Source organism: Dunckerocampus dactyliophorus, chromosome 4 (assembly GCF_027744805.1).
Source record: "Dunckerocampus dactyliophorus isolate RoL2022-P2 chromosome 4, RoL_Ddac_1.1, whole genome shotgun sequence".
NCBI lineage: Eukaryota > Metazoa > Chordata > Actinopteri > Syngnathiformes > Syngnathidae > Dunckerocampus > Dunckerocampus dactyliophorus.
In genome coordinates this window covers 957,208-976,118 of record NC_072822.1, presented here as the reverse complement: position 1 = coordinate 976,118, position 18,911 = coordinate 957,208, and the positions used below count along the sequence as shown (strand labels likewise).

Sequence of the window (18,911 nt, the reverse complement as noted above, 5' to 3'; positions counted from 1 at the left end):
CATGTCCATGAGTCTACACTTCATGTGAAACAATCACCTACTTGAAATAGGAACAAGCACGTATCAATCCGAGTTATTTCATGATGCAATCATCTACTTCATCTAAATGCTAATCATTGTGTCAATGATGCTATTAAGTATGTTTGATTGAAAGAAAAATTACATATAGTATGCAATTGTCTATTTCTATTCAAATAATAATTATGCAATTATTGACACTATTCATACTTGACACAAGTATCTGATTCATTGAATTAATGATGAGGCATACTATGCAATTACCTATTTGATGAATAATGATGTAAATGATGACGTGAATGATGTATTAAAATGATGTAAATGATCGACGTACTTTACTCAAATATGAATAATCATCTGTATTATGCAGTTTTAATTCAAATGTAGTCTAAGTGGTCGTGTAAATGATGCAAGTGTGTATTATGTGATGTTAATATGAATAACTATATCATGCAGTTATCTAAAATGGTAATTATGTAAACTATGCAAGTACGTATTTTATCGATATGATGATGATGATGATGATGCATATTATGCAATGATCTACGCTATGTAAACAATCATGGAATTATGCACACATTTTTTGGTTTAAATTCAAATAATGTCACCTATGCCAATACCTACTTTATTGAAATATTATTTATGAAGTGGACTCCAGACGCATGTATCTTATTGAGATAATAGCAGTGGAGCTGATGCAAGTATGGGCTTTATGAAAATAATAATAGCATAATCAACAAAGCTACTAGTATTACTGGTATTACTAGTAGGACATTTGTTGTTGTTTCAGGGAAGCTGGAGGTCAGACTTCTCGGATGCGAGGACTTGATGTCCCCTCCGACTCACGTGGAGGAGGAAGAGGAGGATGCCCCGCCCGCCTGCACACCTTCAGGTAAAGGTGGTCGTCCTCGGAGATGCTCGGGCTTTCCCAAACAAACATTTTTTTTTGTCAAAAAAGGAGGAGCAGAGACCAGCGCCGTGCTGAGGTTGGACAGCAGGGTGGTGGACAGGACCCAGTGGGCTCCCGTGGGCAAGATGACCTGGGATCACACCTTCTACATCCAACTGGAAAGAGTCAGTCCACGCTACGCTACTTTATTTCTTCCCAGATTTCCCATCATTTAATTTCAAATAAAGTCTTATATTTCATACATTGATTTATTTGATATCATGAACTATTACTTTACACGCAGTGCCAAGTAGAAAAAGAATTTCATCAGATCTTCAGAACATGTGCTTTTTTTCATGTGGCGCTAGGAGACATCAGGAATCATTTTTTACTTTTGAAAAACCTTTTCATTCACTCACTAACTTTATTGTGTTTATTTATTAGGACTATTTATCTTATGCAATGACTACTTGACTTGAATATGAATTCTTGTCCAAACACCTCATTTATTGTAATAATAGCTACGCCTATGTTGCAGTTATCCATTTTATGTCAATAATAGTTGTGTACGTTATGCAATGATCTACTTTATGTAAGCATTACTGCATTTACAAGGAAAGTCCTAAATGTGTGAGAAATAAGTTGTAAAGTTTCCAAGAAAAAAGTCATATTATGAGAAGAGATTTTTAAAAATGTTTACCAATAATGACGTATATTATGCCATGATCTCCTTTATGTGAAGATTAATAATTATGTACATTATCTATTTTATTACAATGATCTAGTAATTATGTAAATTATCCAATTAGCTTTATTTGAATATTGATTTTTGTTGAGTACGCCGTTTTTTTTGTAATAATAGTAATTACATATATTATGCAGTTATCTATTTGCGTAATTAATTACAAATTATCAACTTTATTTACATATTCATCTCAATTATGCAAGTATCCATTTTAATTACATAATAATTACGTAGATTATGCCATTTTATATATGTCTAAAATAAACCTTTTCTTTTTTTGTATTGTTAGTATAGTTGGAATTTTTTTAATTTCAACAAACAATTTTTGAAATGTTGAAATGACTTATTGGTGAAATGTAAACGTTTTAGCATTAAGTGTGTATATTAATATACTGTTCATACTTATATCCACAGTATCTAGCGATGAACGTTTGGAGTAGTTTTATTCCACTTTCCAGTTCCTGTGGTTGACCAGCAGGGGGAGCTGTTGCACACACGTTGCATGCAGACATTGTCGCTTTATTCATTCATTCATTCATTCATTGACCTTTGCTGCGATGCAGTCCCGAGAGCTGGAGGTGGACGTCGTGTGGCGGGACGGGAAGAGCGTGTGCGGCCTCGCCTTCCTACGCCTAGAGGAGCTGCTGGACCAGAAGAAGACCTCCTCAGGGGTGTGGCGTCTGGAACCGCGAGGCATCCTCCACGCCCAGGTGACCTCCACTTGTGTATTCCACCATGTTAAATACATACTCAGTATATGGACGTTCTTTTTTTTAATCTTTCCACTTCCGTGTCATTTTAAGTTTCGCTTCATCGACGTGGTTGTGGAGCATCAGCCCAAACTGAGACGCCAGCGATGTATTTTTACTAAAGAGAGAGGTACACACACACACACACACACACACACGTAAAGTGGAATATAATTTAGAGTAGTCAGTGTACAGCTTGTGTGTGTGCGCGTAGGTAAAAAGTTTGTGCGAGCGGCTCAGCTGAACATGAACTTTGCCACGTGGGGTCACCTGATGATGAGTGTCCTTCCTCGCTACGCCTCCTCCAGCACGCTCAGCTCCGCCGTCGTCACGGCCGAGCCAACGGCGCCGAGGTCGCAAGTGCCGCCGTCTCCAAATTGTGGGTTCTCCGCCGGGTCATGTGATCTTTTAAGTTTTTTTTCTCCCCCCCCCACAATGTGCAGCGAGGACACGCCCAACATCAGAACTCCTCCCAGCCGGCAAGAGGCGACGCGGGATGACGCCTCAGTCCGAGTGCCGCTTCGGCAGCAGCCGGTGAGTGTATGACCTCCGTGGCGATGTGATGACATTACACGTGACCTTGAAATGATGTTCTGGTTAGCAGTCGTCCTTCAGCAGAAGAAAAGGAAGCCAAGACGAGTCTCCCGTCAAGTAAAGACAAACCAGAAGAGCAGGAGGTGATGTGTTTGTCCTTCTCACCTTCTTGTGTGGTTCTTGTGGTCCAGGATGCGTGTGGAGGACCTGCGGTACGTGTCGGTGCTGGGCAGAGGTCACTTTGGGAAGGTAGCGCCTTCTGGAGCGTCCTCTGTCTTGTCTTGTCAGTCTGGCCGGGAAATATTCTCTGCAGGTTCTGCTGGCCGAGTTCAAGAAGACGGGCGGGCTGTACGCCGTCAAAGCCTTGAAGAAGAACGACATCCTCACGCGGGATGAGGTGGACAGGTGGGTGACGGGCGGGACGGACTCTGCCCCCACCCCCACTCCCCAGGTCAGAGTGAGACGTGTGGTCTTCTGCAGCCTGATGAGCGAGAAGAGGATCTTCGAGATGATCAACGCGTCCCGTCATCCCTTCCTGGTTCATCTTCACAGCTGCTTCCAGACGGGCGAGCACGTCTGCTTCGTCATGGACTACCTTCCCGGAGGAGACCTGATGATCCACATCCACAACAAGGCCTTCAGCGAGGCCCAGACCAGGTTGGTGGACCGAGACCTTCCTGCCGGTCCGTCGCCTGATTCCAGATTCTTCCTCAGGTTCTACTCGGCCTGCGTGCTCCTGGCTTTGGAGTTCCTGCATGCCAACAAGATCATCTACCGGTAGGTGGAGCACGTGGAGGCGTGTCTTTAGCGCCACCTGACTGCCAGGCTTGTCCCCACAGAGACCTCAAGCTGGACAACCTGCTCATGGACGCCGACGGCTTCGTCAAAATGACTGACTTTGGACTTTGTAAAGAAGGTGGTCTGTCTTCAACGAGTCGCCGTCTTCCTCGTCCTTCTCCTCTGGCCCCCACATGATGGGGGTTTATTTTTCTCGGCAGGGATGGGACACGGAGATCGCACGTCCACCTTCTGCGGGACGCCAGAGTTTCTGGCGCCGGAGGTCCTGACGGATGACGACTACACGCGGGCCGTGGACTGGTGGGGGATGGGCGTGCTCATCTACGAGATGCTGGTGGGCGAGGTGGGTGGTCCGCTCACAGCCGCTAGGGGGCGTGTTTGCATGGCCTACACCAGGGGTGTCCTAACTTTGTCCTCCAGCGAGGGCTGCGTACATGACACATGACATGGGATGTACGTACGATAACAACCTACAGTAGATACAAACATGACATGGGATGCGAATCAAACCTATGACTTCCATACCAGATCGGTCGAGGCCACATGGGAAAACAAAAACGTCACAAATTTACGAGGAAAAAGTTGTACATTTACAATAAATTGACATGAATACAGCCGTAAATGGCTTTATTCTCGTAGTTTTACCAGAAAAAATTACGGGAATAAAGTCGTACATTTATGAGAATAAAGTTGCAAATTTATGTGAAAAAAAATCATAATATGAGAATAAAGTTGTTAATGTACAAGAAAAAGTCATAATATGACAATAAAGTTACCAATTTATGAGAGAAAAAAGTTGCAATACTGCGAAAATAAAGTCGTGCATTTATGAGAATAGTCATAAATGTACGACTATTCTCCTAATATTACAGTATGAGTAACATTGGTAACAGGCATTGCCTGAGACAGCTATGAAAAGGGGGGCCTTATGTGACCTTTGGCCTTGGGCAAAGGTAATAATTTTTTTTCTCATAAATTTATGACGTTATTCTCAAAATCTCATATTTGTTTTTTTGCAATGTGTCTTCAATACTCCATCATAGTTTTTTTTTTTTATTAATTCGAACTACAGTCAAACCTGTTTTAGCGGCCACCTTTATAGAACGGCCACCTGCCTATAGCAGCCACTGAAAAATCCCCCCCAGCAAATGTACATGTTATAGACCCTGTGTATAGCAGTCACCTGTCCAACGTGGCCAGCGGCCACCCATTTTGTCTCCCTTGGTCAATATCTGACCGCATATAGCGGCCAAATTACCAACTCAAGTAGAAGCTTCATGCACGAAAAAGTTTTGTTTTTCAATCAATGAAGCCGTCGTGTGTAGACTTTAATTACTGAGTCCTAGCTCAGTCACAATCATTCACAAGATCCACACAAACTGTCAGTTGTTCCACATAAAAAAGCAGTCTTCTTTTGAGCTTGCTATTTCCTGGTCAAACATGTAACATAAAGAGCATTTGCACCAAAACATTACCGCAAAGTATGCTGGGAACAGGACGTGCTCCCAGCGACGCTACAATATAAAAAAAAAACATACGCTAGCATGCATGCGGCAGCGGGAACAAAACTGAGTTGGGTTGTACTTAATTGAAGTATTTTAGAATGTACTCACGTTATTTTTCATCAATCCTCATCCACAAATCTATCAAAGTCCTCATCTTCTGTATTCCACACAAACAAAGCCGTCTTCTTTTCCGTTCGCTACTAGTCTGTTAACTTGTCAGTGTTATTCAGCTCCGAAGCAAAGAAGGAAACTTCTCCTGTTGCTTCTGCCAACTTTATTTATTGAACGCGGCCACCAGACAGCAGCTCAGAACACACACACATCTCTCAGCATCGTCTCTCCTTCCTGCTTGCCCACAAGGCAAAGGTTAAACAAGCCCCACTACATAGCTGTCCAGCCAATGCCTGTAAGAAATGACACCGTTTATTTCCTGGTGTGCACTGGTCAATACTGTAATGCCGCTTGTTGTGGGGAAGGAGAGACTCACGTCGCCGATGCACTTTAATGGCTTTATTAACAGCGGAGAACACTGCAGGACTTTACATCCACGCCAACATAAACACACTTCCCAACTCTCTCCAAACTCACAGCTAGCACTGAGCCTAGCTCTCCTGCTCGGGACGCCCACCGTCACTTCCCGTCACTTCCTGATGAACTAAAGCTGTAATGACACTCGTATAAAAAGTAAAATATTAAAAACAAGCATAAGACATTACTAGCACAGCTTTGTTCTGTGGGTGGTGGATATATTCTATCAGTTATTATTAAGCCTCTAGCTTCCTTTTAGTAAGTAAAAACCTTGGCTATGATTGCACTACATTGTCATGTAGACCTACAAAGTACACTTGGAAGAACAAGAGGTGAATAAATGTATTGCAACTGATGTGAAACTGATGAGGGGTAGGATTAAATAAGCTTTGCTTCTTCCTACTCCTTTTTGGACATGCAAAATTGTGAATTGTACTATGTGATGTGCTACTGTTTGACTCATATGCATGTTCAGGATGAATTAAAACCATGAACCATGATAATAACAAGCCTAGTAGTGCTGTACAACTTTTATCCGCAGTCCGCAGTGCCCTCTACTGGTCAACATTATTGTTGTTATTTTCCTATTTTTTCCCTTTTTTTCCCTCTACTGGTCAACATTCAAACTGGACGCCAACCTGTCTATAGAGGCCACCTGTCTATAGCGGCCACTTTTGCAGACTCCCTCTAGTGGCCGCTATAGACAAGTGTGACTGTATTTCTACTTTCTTCTTGTAAATTTTCTTCTCGTTAGGTAACGTTCCAAAAAATTTCAATTTTATTTAGTTTTCTTTGATCCTCAGAATAAATTAAAAAATATTTATTTGGAATATTTCAACTCTATACTACTAAAATGACATTATTTCCCCCCATAATATTATGTTTATTCAAACATTATTCTGTGTTTTTACCTTTTTTCATTCTTTAGTAATCAGTAGTAGAACATAGGTACGTTTAAGGAAAATATCAGTTCCCAACTAAAAAAGGGAGAAAAGCAGCTTTTTGTGGAAAGATACATTTCAAACATAACTTTCACTTTGACACAAAAATGTTTAGCTTTTTTGGCAGCTCAAATATCTAAACAACAATAGCACAATTTTACATCGAAATAGCATAACACCATCAACTATTTACAATTTTCACATTTGGAACTCAACTGTGTAGCTACAATGCACTACACTCAGACTCACGTGTGAGTCTGATGGCTTCAACCTGCTCCAAAAGTCACACCTTTTAGTGTGCACTTGCGTCATCACCTCCTTTTGCCTAAAGTATAAAAACATTGCTGGGATGGAGCGTTTGGGTTGATAAAAAGGTATACAATTTTGTTTGCTTAGTTTCTCATATTATTACCTCTTTAAAAAAAAAAAAAAGCCTTTTTTAGGTCAGCAGGATCTTAAGAAAGCGATCCATGCTTTCATCAGCACAAGACTGGACTACTGCAATGCACTTTACGTTGGCCTCAGCCAGACCTCAATTTCGCATCTGCGGGTTGTCCAGAACGCTGCTGCCCGGTTTTTAACAAACACGCCCAGACGTGAGCACATCACCCCGGTGCTGTCATCATTGCACTGGCTTCCAGTTCGTTTTAGAATCGATTTTAAAATTTTAGTATTTGTTTTTAATGCCATTAACGGCCTTGCTCCGTACCTGTCGGCGCTTTTAACTATCTGCGTTCCTCGGGACAGCTTCTGTTAGAAGTCCCACGGGCAAAATACAAACAGTGGGGCGAACGCTGTTTCTCCGTCGCTGCTCCCAGACTGTGGATCAAACTGCCCACTGATATTCCACCACTACTGAAGTCAGCCTTTTCAAATCGAAATTGAAAACTCATTTTTTTAGACAGGCGTTCAACACCGACTAGGGCGGTCTTGTATTTATGTTCATTTTATGCATATTTAGTTCTTGTTGACTCTCATTTTATGTACTTTTAAAAGCTTTTAGCACTCTGCAGCACTGAAGCACTTTCTTATAGAAGTTTTTTTTGTGTTTACTTTGTGTTTATGTTCTGTTTTTATGCTGTGTTCTTATGTATCGTCTTATTGTAAAGCGCTATATAAATAAACTATGATTGATTGATTGATTAAAACATATTTTTTCTTGAATATTTCAACTCTATGCTATTAAAATGACACGATATACTTTATTATTATTAGAATACACCTTTTTTCCCCTCACTTTTCCTGGTAAAATCACAGTATTTTGTTTTTCTTCCCTTGTCCTGTCCAGCCTTTAAAGCAGATAGAATTGTAGATCTAAATGCCCTCAAGTGCTCAACAGGTTTACTCTGCCAGGGAGAAGTGTGAGGGGGATAAGAGGGGGACAAAAAAAAAGAGAGACAAGCACAACAGCAGCAACAACAACAATTGTGACAACAACAACAGAACAACAGAAACATACAGAACTACATACGGTATATACTTACAGAATATTTTTCTATTTTTGGCTGTTTTCTTGTTAAAAGGTATTTTTAGAATGCGCCACAGGTCACACGTTGGACACCCCTGGTCTATGTAGACTGCTGTGATATGTTGTGATGCACTCTATATGAGAACCTTCATCATGTCTGAGCTAGTCTCCCTTCCTGGGCGAGGATGAGGAGGAGGTGTTTGACAGCATCGTCAACGATGACGTGCAGTACCCACCATCGCTTCCTGCTGACGCCGTGGCCATCATCCAGAAGGTAAAGGCTCGTTGGGGGGTGGGGGGTTGTTTGGATGCTAAATGCTGCTTTCTTGGGGTGCAGCTGCTGAAGAAGAACCCGCTGAAGAGGCTCGGCGCCGGAGAGAGAGACGCCAACGAGTTGAAAGGAGAGATGTTCTTTCAGGTACCGCTAGCATGCTTAACCGCCATCCGAGTCGCACTTTGGGCGACATGCTAGCTACGCTACGTATCTGCTGAGAGTAAGTCCCGCTTTCTACGGTTATCCAAAGAAGCAGCACAACAGTCCAAACGTTTTCCCAACGCTCCGTCCCAAAATCCTGATCATCAACGCTTGTGCCGTTACACCATGGGTGTCCAAAGTGCGGCCCCGGGGGCCATTTGTGGCCCATGAAAATAGCATTTAACAAGAAAACTACAAAAAAGAAAATCAGCAATACTGTAATTTTACAAGAATTAAGTTAAAATATTAAGAAATAAAAAAAGCAGTCAAAATTTTACAAGATAAATTGAATATGAGTTGAAATATTAAAGAAAAAAAAGATGTGGGTTTTTTTAAGTCATATGAGGAACAAACAAAACAAAATTGTCATTTTTGGAAAATTAGGTTGGGGAAAAAAGTTCTAATATTACAAGAATAAAGTCACATTCTAAACAAGAAAAGTTTCAATTTTACAAGAATAAATGTGTAATATTGTGAGGAAAAAGTCATTTTAGTAGCGTAGAGTTGAAATATTCAAGAACAAAAATTGCTGTTTTTTTTTTTAAGTTGTAATGTGAAAAACAAAACAAAATGAATAAAATGTACATTTTTGAAAAATTAGGTTGGGGAAAAAGTTGTTATAATGTTATAAGAATAAAGTCCAAATGTTATGGGAATAAAGTCACAATTATGAGAAGAAAATTTACATGAAGAAAGTTTAAATACAGTCAAACTTGTCTATAGCGGCCACTAGAGGGAGTCTGCAAAAGTGGCCGCTATAGACAGGTGGCCTTTATAGACAGGTTGGTGTCCAGTTTGAATGTTGACCAGGAGAGGGAAAAAAAAGAAAAAATAATAATGTTGACCAGTAGAGGGCACTGTGGGGCTGTGGATAAAAGTTGTACAGCACTACTAGGCTTGTTATTATCATGGTTCATGGGTCATGGTTTTAATTCATCCTGAACATGCATATGAGTCAAACAGTAGCACATCACATAGTACAATTCACAATTTTGCATGTCCAAAAAGGAGTAGGAAGAAGCAAAGCTTATTTAATCCTACCCCTCATCAGTTTCACATCAGTTGCAATACATTTATTCACCTCTTGTTCTTCCAAGTGTACTTTGTAGGTCTACATGACAATGTAGTGCAATCATAGCCAAGGTTTTTACTTACTAAAAGGAAGCTAGAGGCTTAATAATAACTGATAGAATATATCCACCACCACCACCCACCGCTTACACTTGTTTTTAGTATTTTACTTTTTATACGGCAGAGTGTCATTACAGCTTTAGTTCATCAGGAAGTGACGGGAAGTGACGGTGGGCGTCCCGAGCAGGAGAGCTAGGCTCAGTGCTAGCTGTGAGTTTGGAGAGAGTTGGGAAGTGTGTTTATGTTGGCGTGGATGTAAAGTCCTGCAGTGTTCTCCGATGTTAATAAAGCCATTAAAGTGCATCGGCGACGTGAGTCTCTCCTTCCCCACAACGAGCGGCATTACAGTATTGACCAGTGCACACCAGGAAATAAACGGTGTCATTTCTTACAGGCATTGGCTGGACAGCTATGTCTTGTTGGGGCTTGTTTAACCTTTGCCTTGTGGGCAAGCAGGAAGGAGAGACGATGCTGAGAGATGTGTGTGTGTTCTGAGCTGCTGTCTGGTGGCCGCGTTCAATAAATAAAGTTGGCAGAAGCAACAGGAGAAGTTTCCTTCTTTGCTTCGCAGCTGAATAACACTGACAAGTTAACAGACTAGTAGCGAACGGAAAAGAAGACGGCTTTGTTTGTGTCGAATACAGAAGATGAGGACTTTGATGGATTTGTGGATGCCGATTGATCAAAAATTTTTCAGTGGCCGCTATAGGCAGGTGGCCGTTCTATAAAGGTGGCCGCTAAGACAGGTTTGACTGTAGTTGGGAAAAAACAGCAGATATGGAAAAAAATAGCTGCAATTTTACAAGCATGAGGAAAAATGTTATTTTACTAGCATAGAGTTGTTTTTTTTTAAAAAGTCATACTATTATTCAAACAAAATAAAGTTGTAATTTTTGGAAAATGATGTTGAGAGCAAAGTTCTACTCGAGTAAGAAGTCATGATGATGACAATGACAGACGTTTACAAGGAGAAGGTTAAAATGACAAAAATAACCAGCTACAATTTCACCAGAATAAACTTGTAAGATTATGATGGAAAATATTATAATTTTAATGGCATGGAGTTGAAATATTCAAGAAAAAAAAAAGTCATTATTCCAAGTTGTAATATTATGAGAAACATACCAAACGCCAAGTCAAGTTGGCATTTCGGGAAAAAGTGATAATATTCTGCGAATAAAGACAAAATATTACAGCAAGAAAATTTATGACAAGAAAGTTGAAATATTTGGGGGAAAAGGAACTAAAAATGTAAAAATGGAGAGAGAAAAAGAGCAAAGACGATATCAATAATAGTCTCTTTCACCTACATCACAAATGTCAGATGCCGCACTTTGGACACCTGCTGAGCTGAAATCTCACATGATGATGTGATTTGAACGGCATGGTTTTTTTGGGGGTACTTTTTACAACAGAAAATGAATAATTAGTGGCCTGGCATGCACACTACATGAGGGGGCCACACGACCATCATCTATTGGTGGTGGTACCGGTATGACGTAATCGTGGAATTTGCGAAAATTCATCTTACTTGTCTCCTTGCCTTGTGTGCGTTTCTTGCGACGGTGCCGCCGCTTCCAGGACGTGGACTGGGGCGCTCTGCTGGCCAAGAAGGTGAAGCCTCCTTTCCTGCCGTCCATCAAAGACTGGGCCGACGTCAGTAACTTTGACGACGACTTCACCAGACTGCAGCCCGTCCTGTCCCCACCCGCCGAGCCCGGCAGCCTCTCGGCCGAGCAGCAGAGTGCCTTCGCCGACTTCGACTTCTGTGCTTTGCACGGCTGAGAGAGGAGGAGGAGGAGAGGAGCTGGACCAGGAGGTCCGGAAAATGCGAGGGTTCCAGAAGATTCATGGCTGCCAACACGGACTGTTCTAGCAATTCTTCCACTCGCTTTGGTTGATCCAAGAAGTGCTTCCGCTTCACGCCTCACTGTGACGAGCTCCGCCCACTGCCATGACCTCACATGACGCCTGACGTAGCGGCGTGAATAAAAGCAATAAAAGAGAAGAAGAAGCAGCCATAGCGATAGCGCCATACCTGATAAAAGTAGTAGTGATAAAAGCTCCACAAGTGGTTTATTTCAATATTCCATTACACAAACATCAACAACCCCGCCCTCCACACCAAAGACGAGTGGGATTGGTCAAAGAGGAAGAGGGGGCGTGTCCAAGCTGCTTAGTAAATGTTACTCATGCTATGAATGAATGAATGTCAGCATTAAATGAAATACACTCATCCATTCATCTACTTCATGTTGGGTTCACCCGACTTCCTGTTTGTGTGACTGGTGCGTGGGGTCCGAGCGTTTACCTGGAGTCAGACGGGGTTGTGGGTGTTCCCGTGGTAGACCTGCTCCCACGCCACCGCCCCGCAGGTGCAGAAGAAGTCCCGCAGGTTGCAGAGGATGCCGCGGTCGAAGGGGTTGTCCTCGTCGATGCGCTCCCTCAGGTAGGCGATCCGGTGGCGGGACATGAACTCCCAGGTGGTGCAGTTGATGGACACCAGGTAGACGTGGCAGCCCAGCAGCACCGCCACCACCGCCGACAAGACGCCCGCCACGCATAGCGCCGCCAGCAGGAAGCCGTTGGCGCGGAGCCACGACTCCCACGTGGCGCCGGTGGAGATGCCCGACCTGCCGCGCGGACAAGCTGTTGTTTGAACCTGATCAGCTGGTGAAAGTCTGTGTTGAGGTACGTACAGCGCCACCTGCAGAGCCCACAGCAGCGCCAGCAGCTGCACCGCGAGGTAGACCACGAACCAGCGGTGGTTCCTCTCGCCCACGCAGTTCTCCATCCACGGGCAGTGGTGGTCGAAGCGACGCACACAGCGTTTGCACGTCTGACAGTGCTTGGCTCTCATTGGCTGCTGCTCACACACGGGAAGACAGATACCATACATTTGTCCAATGTACTGCTCAGCAAAGATCTCTATGCTCTCCACGGTCCATACCTGCAGCAGACAGAACCCACAACGCCGTAGACGCAGCGTGGAAGCCTGAGGCATCATGGACTCCGTCTCCAGTTCAGAATCCTGCACAGGACACGTGCACATATGCTTTTTTACACCACGGGCGCCAGTAAGATTCAAGATTCAAGAGTTTTATTGTCATATGCACAGTAAAACTGGTGGTTCTGCTATGCAATGAAATTCTTATTCTGTTCATTCTCCCAAAAAAAGAAAGAAAAACACAAGAAAATGAATAAGAACATAAGAAACATAAACACCAATAAATTAAGCAACAACAGAAGAGACAAGAGTACAAATAGATAAATAAATAAATAAATAAAGTGCTATGAGTGTGTGCGTGTGTTGCGTGCGGCGTGTGTGAGTGCTTCGTTGAGAAGCCTGATGGCCTGTGGGTAAAAGCTGTTTGCCAGCCTTGTGGTCCTGGACTTCAAACTCCTGTAGCGTCTGCCTGACGGTAGGAGTGTGAATAATGAGTGTTGTGGATGTGTGCTGTCCTTGATGAGGTTGTGTGTTCTTCGTAGGACTCTAGTTTTATAAATGTCTTGCAGTGAGGGGAGGGCTGCCCCAACAATGTTCTGTGAGGTCTTGATCACCCGCTGGAGTGCCTTCCTATCACGTGTTGTACAGTTACCGTACCAAACAGTGATGGAGGCGGTAAGGACACTTTCCATAGTGCATCTGTAGAAGCAACTCAGGATTGTGGTGGACATGCCAAATTTCCTCAGTCTTCTCAGGAAGTACAGTCTCCTTTGGGACTTCTTGATGATTTGTTGGGTGTTGTGAGACCAGGTGAGGTCCTCGCTGATGTGTGTGCCAAGGAACTTGAAGGTTTTCACCCTCTCCACCTCAGTCTCATCAATAAACAGAGGTCTATGCGGCTCCTTTTCCCTTGTTCTTGGGTCGATGATCATCTCTTTAGTCTTATCTGTATTGAGAAGGAGATTGTTATCACGACACCAAGCTATGAGGTCCGCCACCTCTCTTCTGTATGATGTTTCAACACCACCAGTGATCAGTCCGATGACTGTAGTGTCATCCGCAAATTTAATGATGCTGGTGTTGTTCTGGGAGGCCACGCAATCGTAGGTGAAGAGCGTGTAGAGGAGCGGACTCAGCACACACCCCTGTGGGGTCCCAGTGCTCACAATTCTTGAGCTGGATGTGCGATTGTGGAGTCTGACTGACTGGGGCCTGCCTGTTAGAAAGTTAAACACCCAGTTACAGAGGGAGGGAGACAGGCCAAGTGTGAGGAGCTTATTTGTGAGTTTGTGGGGGCTGACTGTATTAAAAGCAGAGCTATAGTCTATAAATAGCATTCTGACGTATGTGTCCTGGCCCTGTAGGTGAGAAAGGGCTGTGTGGATGGCAGTGTTGACTGCATCATCCGTGGACCGGTTCTGGCGATATGCAAACTGTAGAGGGTCCACAGTTGCCGGGATGCTCTTTTTGATGTGGGTCATGACTATTCTTTCAAAGCACTTCATTACAGTAGGAGTGAGTGCTATAGGGCGATAGTCATTCAAGCAGGTCACGTTGCTCTTCTTGGGTACGGGCACTATGGTGGTGGACTTAAAGCAGGTCGGTACAGATGCTTGTGCAAGCGACAGGTTAAATATGTCAGCAAGCACATCAGCTAGCTCTGATGAGCAAACCCGAAGTGCACGGCCACATAAGCCATCATACATGCTGAATGAAGGCAGAAGTTACATGGCTGTAGGACACCTGCAATACCGTACATGAATGTTGGGTTCATGGAGGATGACAAGGAGGAATATGTTTTAACAAGGGTACTAAAACGCTGCAGCCTAACGACGACAGGACAAGACACAATCAGAGGAGCGAGTCGCTTCATTTATTGTGTCCAATGTTGTGAGTTCATCGTTATAATTCAAACGAAATTTGAACTTTGAGAGTGTTGAAACAAGAGAGAAATGCAAGAAAATGTTATTGGCTGTCTGAGAAAAGTGTACGTGAAGGCTTTTACAGCCTGAAAACAAAGAACCATTGTAAAAAACAAAAATGAAGTTTGCTACATCGCGGATTTCACTTATTTCGGGTTATTTTGGGAACCTATCCCCCGCAATAAACGAAGGAACACTGTATTCCTATCAACTTCACTCTTTGCTCTTTTTGTTCCGCATTTTAGCTGTTGAATTTTTTGAAAGTTTAAAAACGTTTAAACTTTTATTCCCATCATATGATGACTTTATTCCTGTAATATTATTACAGTCAAACCAGTCTTAGCGGCCACCTTTATAGAATGGCCACCTGCCTATAGCGGCCACTGACAAATCCCCCGCAGCAAATTTACATGTTATAGACCCTGTGTATAGCAGTCACCTGTCCAACGCAGCCAGCGGCCACCCATTTTGTCTCAAGTAGAAGCTTCATGCACGAAAAAGTTTTGTTTTTCAATCAATGAAGCCGTCGTGTGTAGACTTTAATTACTGAGTCCTAGCTCAGTCACAATCATTCACAAGATCCACACAAACTGTCAGTTGTTCCACATGAAAAAGCCGTCTTCTTTTGAGCTTGCTATTTCCTGGTCAAACATGTAACTTTAAGAGCATTTGCACCAAAACATTACCGCAAAGTATGCTGGGAACAGGACGTGCTCCCAGCGACGCTACAATAAAAAAAAAAAACATACGCTAGCATGCATGCGGCAGCGGGAGCAAAACTGAGTTGGGTTGTGCTTAATTGAAGTATTTTAGAATGTACTCATGTTATTTTTAATCAATCGTCATCCACAAATCCATCAAAGTCCTCATCTTCTGTATTCGACACAAACAAAGCCGTCTTCTTTTCCGTTCGCTACTAGTCTGTTAACTTGTCAGTGTTATTCAGCTCCGAAGCAAAGAAGGAAACTTCTCCTGTTGCTTCTGCCAACTTTATTTATTGAACGCGGCCACCAGACAGCAGCTCAGAACACACACACATCTCTCAGCATCGTCTCTCCTTCCTGCTTGCCCACAAGGCAAAGGTTAAACAAGCCCCACTACATAGCTGTCCAGCCAATGCCTGTAAGAAATGACACCGTTTATTTCCTGGTGTGCACTGGTCAATACTGTAATGCCGCTTGTTGTGGGGAAGGAGAGACTCACGTCGCCGATGCACTTTAATGGCTTTATTAACAGCGGAGAACACTGCAGGACTTTACATCCACGCCAACATAAACACACTTCCCAACTCTCTCCAAACTCACAGCTAGCACTGAGCCTAGCTCTCCTGCTCGGGACGCCCACCGTCACTTCCCGTCACTTCCTGATGAACTAAAGCTGTAATGACACTCTGCCGTATAAACAGTAAAATATTAAAAACAAGCGTAAGACATTACTAGCACAGCTTTGTTCTGTGGGTCGGGGGTATATTCTATCAGTTATTATTAAGCCTCTAGCTTCCTTTTAGTAAGTAAAAACCTTGGCTATGATTGCACTACATTGTCATGTAGACCTACAAAGTACACTTGGAAGAACAAGAGGTGAATAAATGTATTGCAACTGATGTGAAACTGATGAGGGGTAGGATTAAATAAGCTTTGCTTCTTCCTACTCCTTTTTGGACATGCAAAATTGTGAATCGTAGTATGTGATGTGCTACTGTTTGACTCATATGCATGTTCAGGATGAATTAAAACCATGACCCATGAACCATGATCATAACAAGCCTAGTAGTGCTGTACAACTTTTATCCGCAGTCCGCAGTGCCCTCTACTGGTCAACATTATTATTTTTTCCCCCTTTTTTTTCCCTCTTCTGGTCAACATTCAAACTGGACGCCAACCTGTCTATAAAGGCCACCTGTCTATAGCGGCCACTTTTGCAGACTCCCTCTAGATGGCCGCTATAGACAAGTTTGACTGTACTTTATTCCTGTAATATGATGACTTTATTCCTGTAATATGATGACTTTGTTCCTATAATATTTTGAAAGTATTCTCATATTCTAACTTTTCCCCAACATAATTTTCCAAAAAATGACTATCGGTAATTTGTTTTGTTTTGTTTGTTTCTTATATTACCACTAAAACCTATTTTTCCTGGAATATTTTAACTTTATGCTACTAAATGACATTACAGGCCCTGTTAGGGCCTTAATCCTGTAAAATATCCAAAAAGTTGTTTGTTTTTTTTTTCGTTAGAATACGACTTTTCCTCTTAATATTTCCACTTTATTGTGGTAAAATCACAGCTGTTTTTTCCATTTATGTTTTACTATTTTTACTTTCCCTGTGTACTTTACTCCTATAAAATTACTTTTTTTTTCTTTATAGGTGCTGTTTTTTTTAATTAGTTTTGTTAAATTCTATTTTTAGAATGTGCCCGTGGGCCGCACTTTCAACACCCCTGGTCTAATATCGTCAACATCAAGTGATTATCACAGGACGTCGTTTTTACGAACGTGGGAGACAAAAAGTGCACAAAAACCATGAAAAGCAAAACAAATATGTTTAGAAACACAAGTGAACCATCTTTTTGTGTAATATTATTTCACGTCACAAGCAAGATGGCGCCGCCTATGCTGCTCGTTGAAACGAGCGATAAATGCTTTCACATCAGTCTCCAAAAAGGTGCCAGATTTGTCGTTTTTTCCGATATAGCAACAAAGTTGGCAATACTGCTCCATTCCGCCACGTCTTCTCGTGTGTTAAGAAGCAGAGTTACGACGCCATCTATGTTCACAGACGCATGATGTGTTATAAAGTGTTTGCTTATAAGCAAGCGAGGGCCGCCAACAGGTAGTATGGGTATGAATGGCATAACGAATTTTTTGTATTGTATTGGGATGTCTGGACAGGTGTCCCTCACCTTGACAGTGTCAGAGAGGACAAATCCAGGGTCCATGAGGGACACAGCAAAGTACAAGAGCACTGAAAGGACCACCAGCAGGAAGAAAAGAACTGGAAGCAGCAGCTCCCCGCGCTCCTCACACTGGCGCAAATCTGCACACAAAATAACACCACAAACATGTTATATAATACTTTTCTACATCGGGACTGAGCGGACATCTTGTTGCTGTCTCAAGAGAAAAATGTAACCACTTACCAGTGTTGTGTACGAACAGAATCAGGGTTATAACCCAGGTTAGCACGGTGTGTGAGGCCCGAACTAGGAAGCCGGTCCGGAACATGTTCTGAACCATTTTATTCTTAAATCTAATCAATTATTTGAACACTTTGACAGTCATTCGTTCATTGTCCTCGCTTCGCGCGGTTAGACGTAACTTTGACGCTAAGGTAAAAGATATTCACTTAAAACATAAATCATTGTATTGGTTTAGCTGTATTTCAGCTAGTTGCCGAGCAAGTGTGAACTAACGCGTATTAAGAGTCCTTCCACTTCCGTGTTGTTGTACGGCTACCTGCTAGTTAGCGACCTAAACACAGGCCTCGCTTCCCGCTTTTAGACGACATATCTGTTCACTTAAAACACAAATCATTGTATTGGTTTAGTTATATTTCATCTATTTGCCTCGCGCTTGTGATCTAAACACATTATTTTAAACTAATATTAGGTGTCCCTCCACTTCCGTGTTGTCGTACGGGTACTCGCGATGGACAAAATATGCACGCGCTAAATCGCCGGATGTTACGTCACCATTTCAACGTGGGACACCGCGTTTTGTATTGTTCCGTTGACCCCTACTAGTATTACACTAGATTACGTATTATATACAGCAAACGTTATAGATCTGACAATATGTGAAGTTAATGTCGTTCATTTCTGCTTGAATAACCGCGCGACTAGCACACTAACCACAGGCCGCACTTAAGGCTTTTAGACGACATAGCTGTGAAGCCAAGGTAAAAGCTGTTCACGTAAAACATAAGATCATTGTATTGGCTTAGTTATATTTCAGCTATTCGCCCCTCTTTTAAACGCATATTAAGCGCCCCTCCACTTCCGTGTTGTCGTAAGGCCACCCGCGATGGACAAAATACGCATGACCTAATCGCCAGACCTCATGTCATCAATTTAACATAGGACACTGCTTTGGGTATTGCTCAGTCAAAACTCCAAATGTCCAACGTTATAGTAGATTACGTACTATATAAAACAGACCGTGAATAACCTCGCAGTGTCACGTTGCACGCTGAGCAATGCTCAGCAAGACGTTTGCGAGATTTATTACTTTTATGTGGTACTGTACTTGTTGAAAGCA

General features: G+C 42.6%; 2 protein-coding genes across 15 annotated transcripts in view; one reads left to right on the top strand and one right to left on the bottom strand.

Annotated features, from left to right (window-relative positions):
* Positions 1-13,305, top strand: part of LOC129179303 (serine/threonine-protein kinase N2-like) — an 18,736-nt gene extending 5,431 nt beyond the window's left edge. Inside the window, exons 4-18 of one of the 13 annotated variants that reach the window (XM_054772389.1) lie at positions 809-910; positions 977-1,092; positions 2,216-2,362; positions 2,456-2,531; positions 2,616-2,935; positions 3,003-3,052; positions 3,127-3,184; positions 3,249-3,340; positions 3,416-3,592; positions 3,650-3,712; positions 3,775-3,851; positions 3,934-4,076; positions 8,342-8,449; positions 8,513-8,593; positions 11,363-13,296. In XM_054772389.1, coding sequence (XP_054628364.1) covers positions 809-910; positions 977-1,092; positions 2,216-2,362; positions 2,456-2,531; positions 2,616-2,935; positions 3,003-3,052; positions 3,127-3,184; positions 3,249-3,340; positions 3,416-3,592; positions 3,650-3,712; positions 3,775-3,851; positions 3,934-4,076; positions 8,342-8,449; positions 8,513-8,593; positions 11,363-11,566 — 1,814 coding nt within the window. In that variant the 3' untranslated portion in view covers positions 11,567-13,296. Of the gene's footprint in view, positions 1-808; positions 911-976; positions 1,093-2,215; positions 2,532-2,615; positions 2,936-3,002; positions 3,053-3,126; positions 3,185-3,248; positions 3,713-3,774; positions 3,855-3,933; positions 4,077-8,341; positions 8,450-8,512; positions 8,594-11,362 lie in introns of all 13 variants that reach the window. The other 12 variants (XM_054772390.1, XM_054772388.1, XM_054772385.1 and 9 more) reach the window with 12 other exon arrangements.
* Positions 11,841-18,911, bottom strand: LOC129179311 (palmitoyltransferase ZDHHC12-B-like). Of its 2 annotated transcripts, XM_054772411.1 has the most exons (5): positions 17,795-18,911; positions 17,558-17,691; positions 12,732-12,812; positions 12,481-12,647; positions 11,841-12,414 (listed from the first exon to the last, which is right to left on the bottom strand). In XM_054772411.1, exons 1-5 carry the CDS (start codon positions 17,889-17,891, stop codon positions 12,099-12,101), a joined length of 795 nt encoding a protein of 264 aa, XP_054628386.1. In that variant the 5' UTR covers positions 17,892-18,911; the 3' UTR covers positions 11,841-12,098. The 2 variants fall into 2 exon arrangements, with proteins under 2 accessions (XP_054628386.1, XP_054628385.1); XM_054772410.1 differs by having other exon boundaries at positions 11,841-12,647.

Bases quoted from the DNA above. Each gene is read 5' to 3' on its own strand.
- LOC129179311 (XM_054772410.1), bottom strand. From the start codon at position 17,891: ATGGTTCAGAACATGTTCCGGACCGGCTTCCTAGTTCGGGCCTCACAC. The intron at 17,692-17,794 runs GTAAGTGGTTAC...TTTTGTGTGCAG, and splicing joins TCTGTTCGTACACAACACTG to ATTTGCGCCAGTGTGAGGAG. The intron at 12,813-17,557 runs GTGAGGGACACC...TGTCCTGTGCAG, and splicing joins TCCTCTCTGACACTGTCAAG to GATTCTGAACTGGAGACGGA.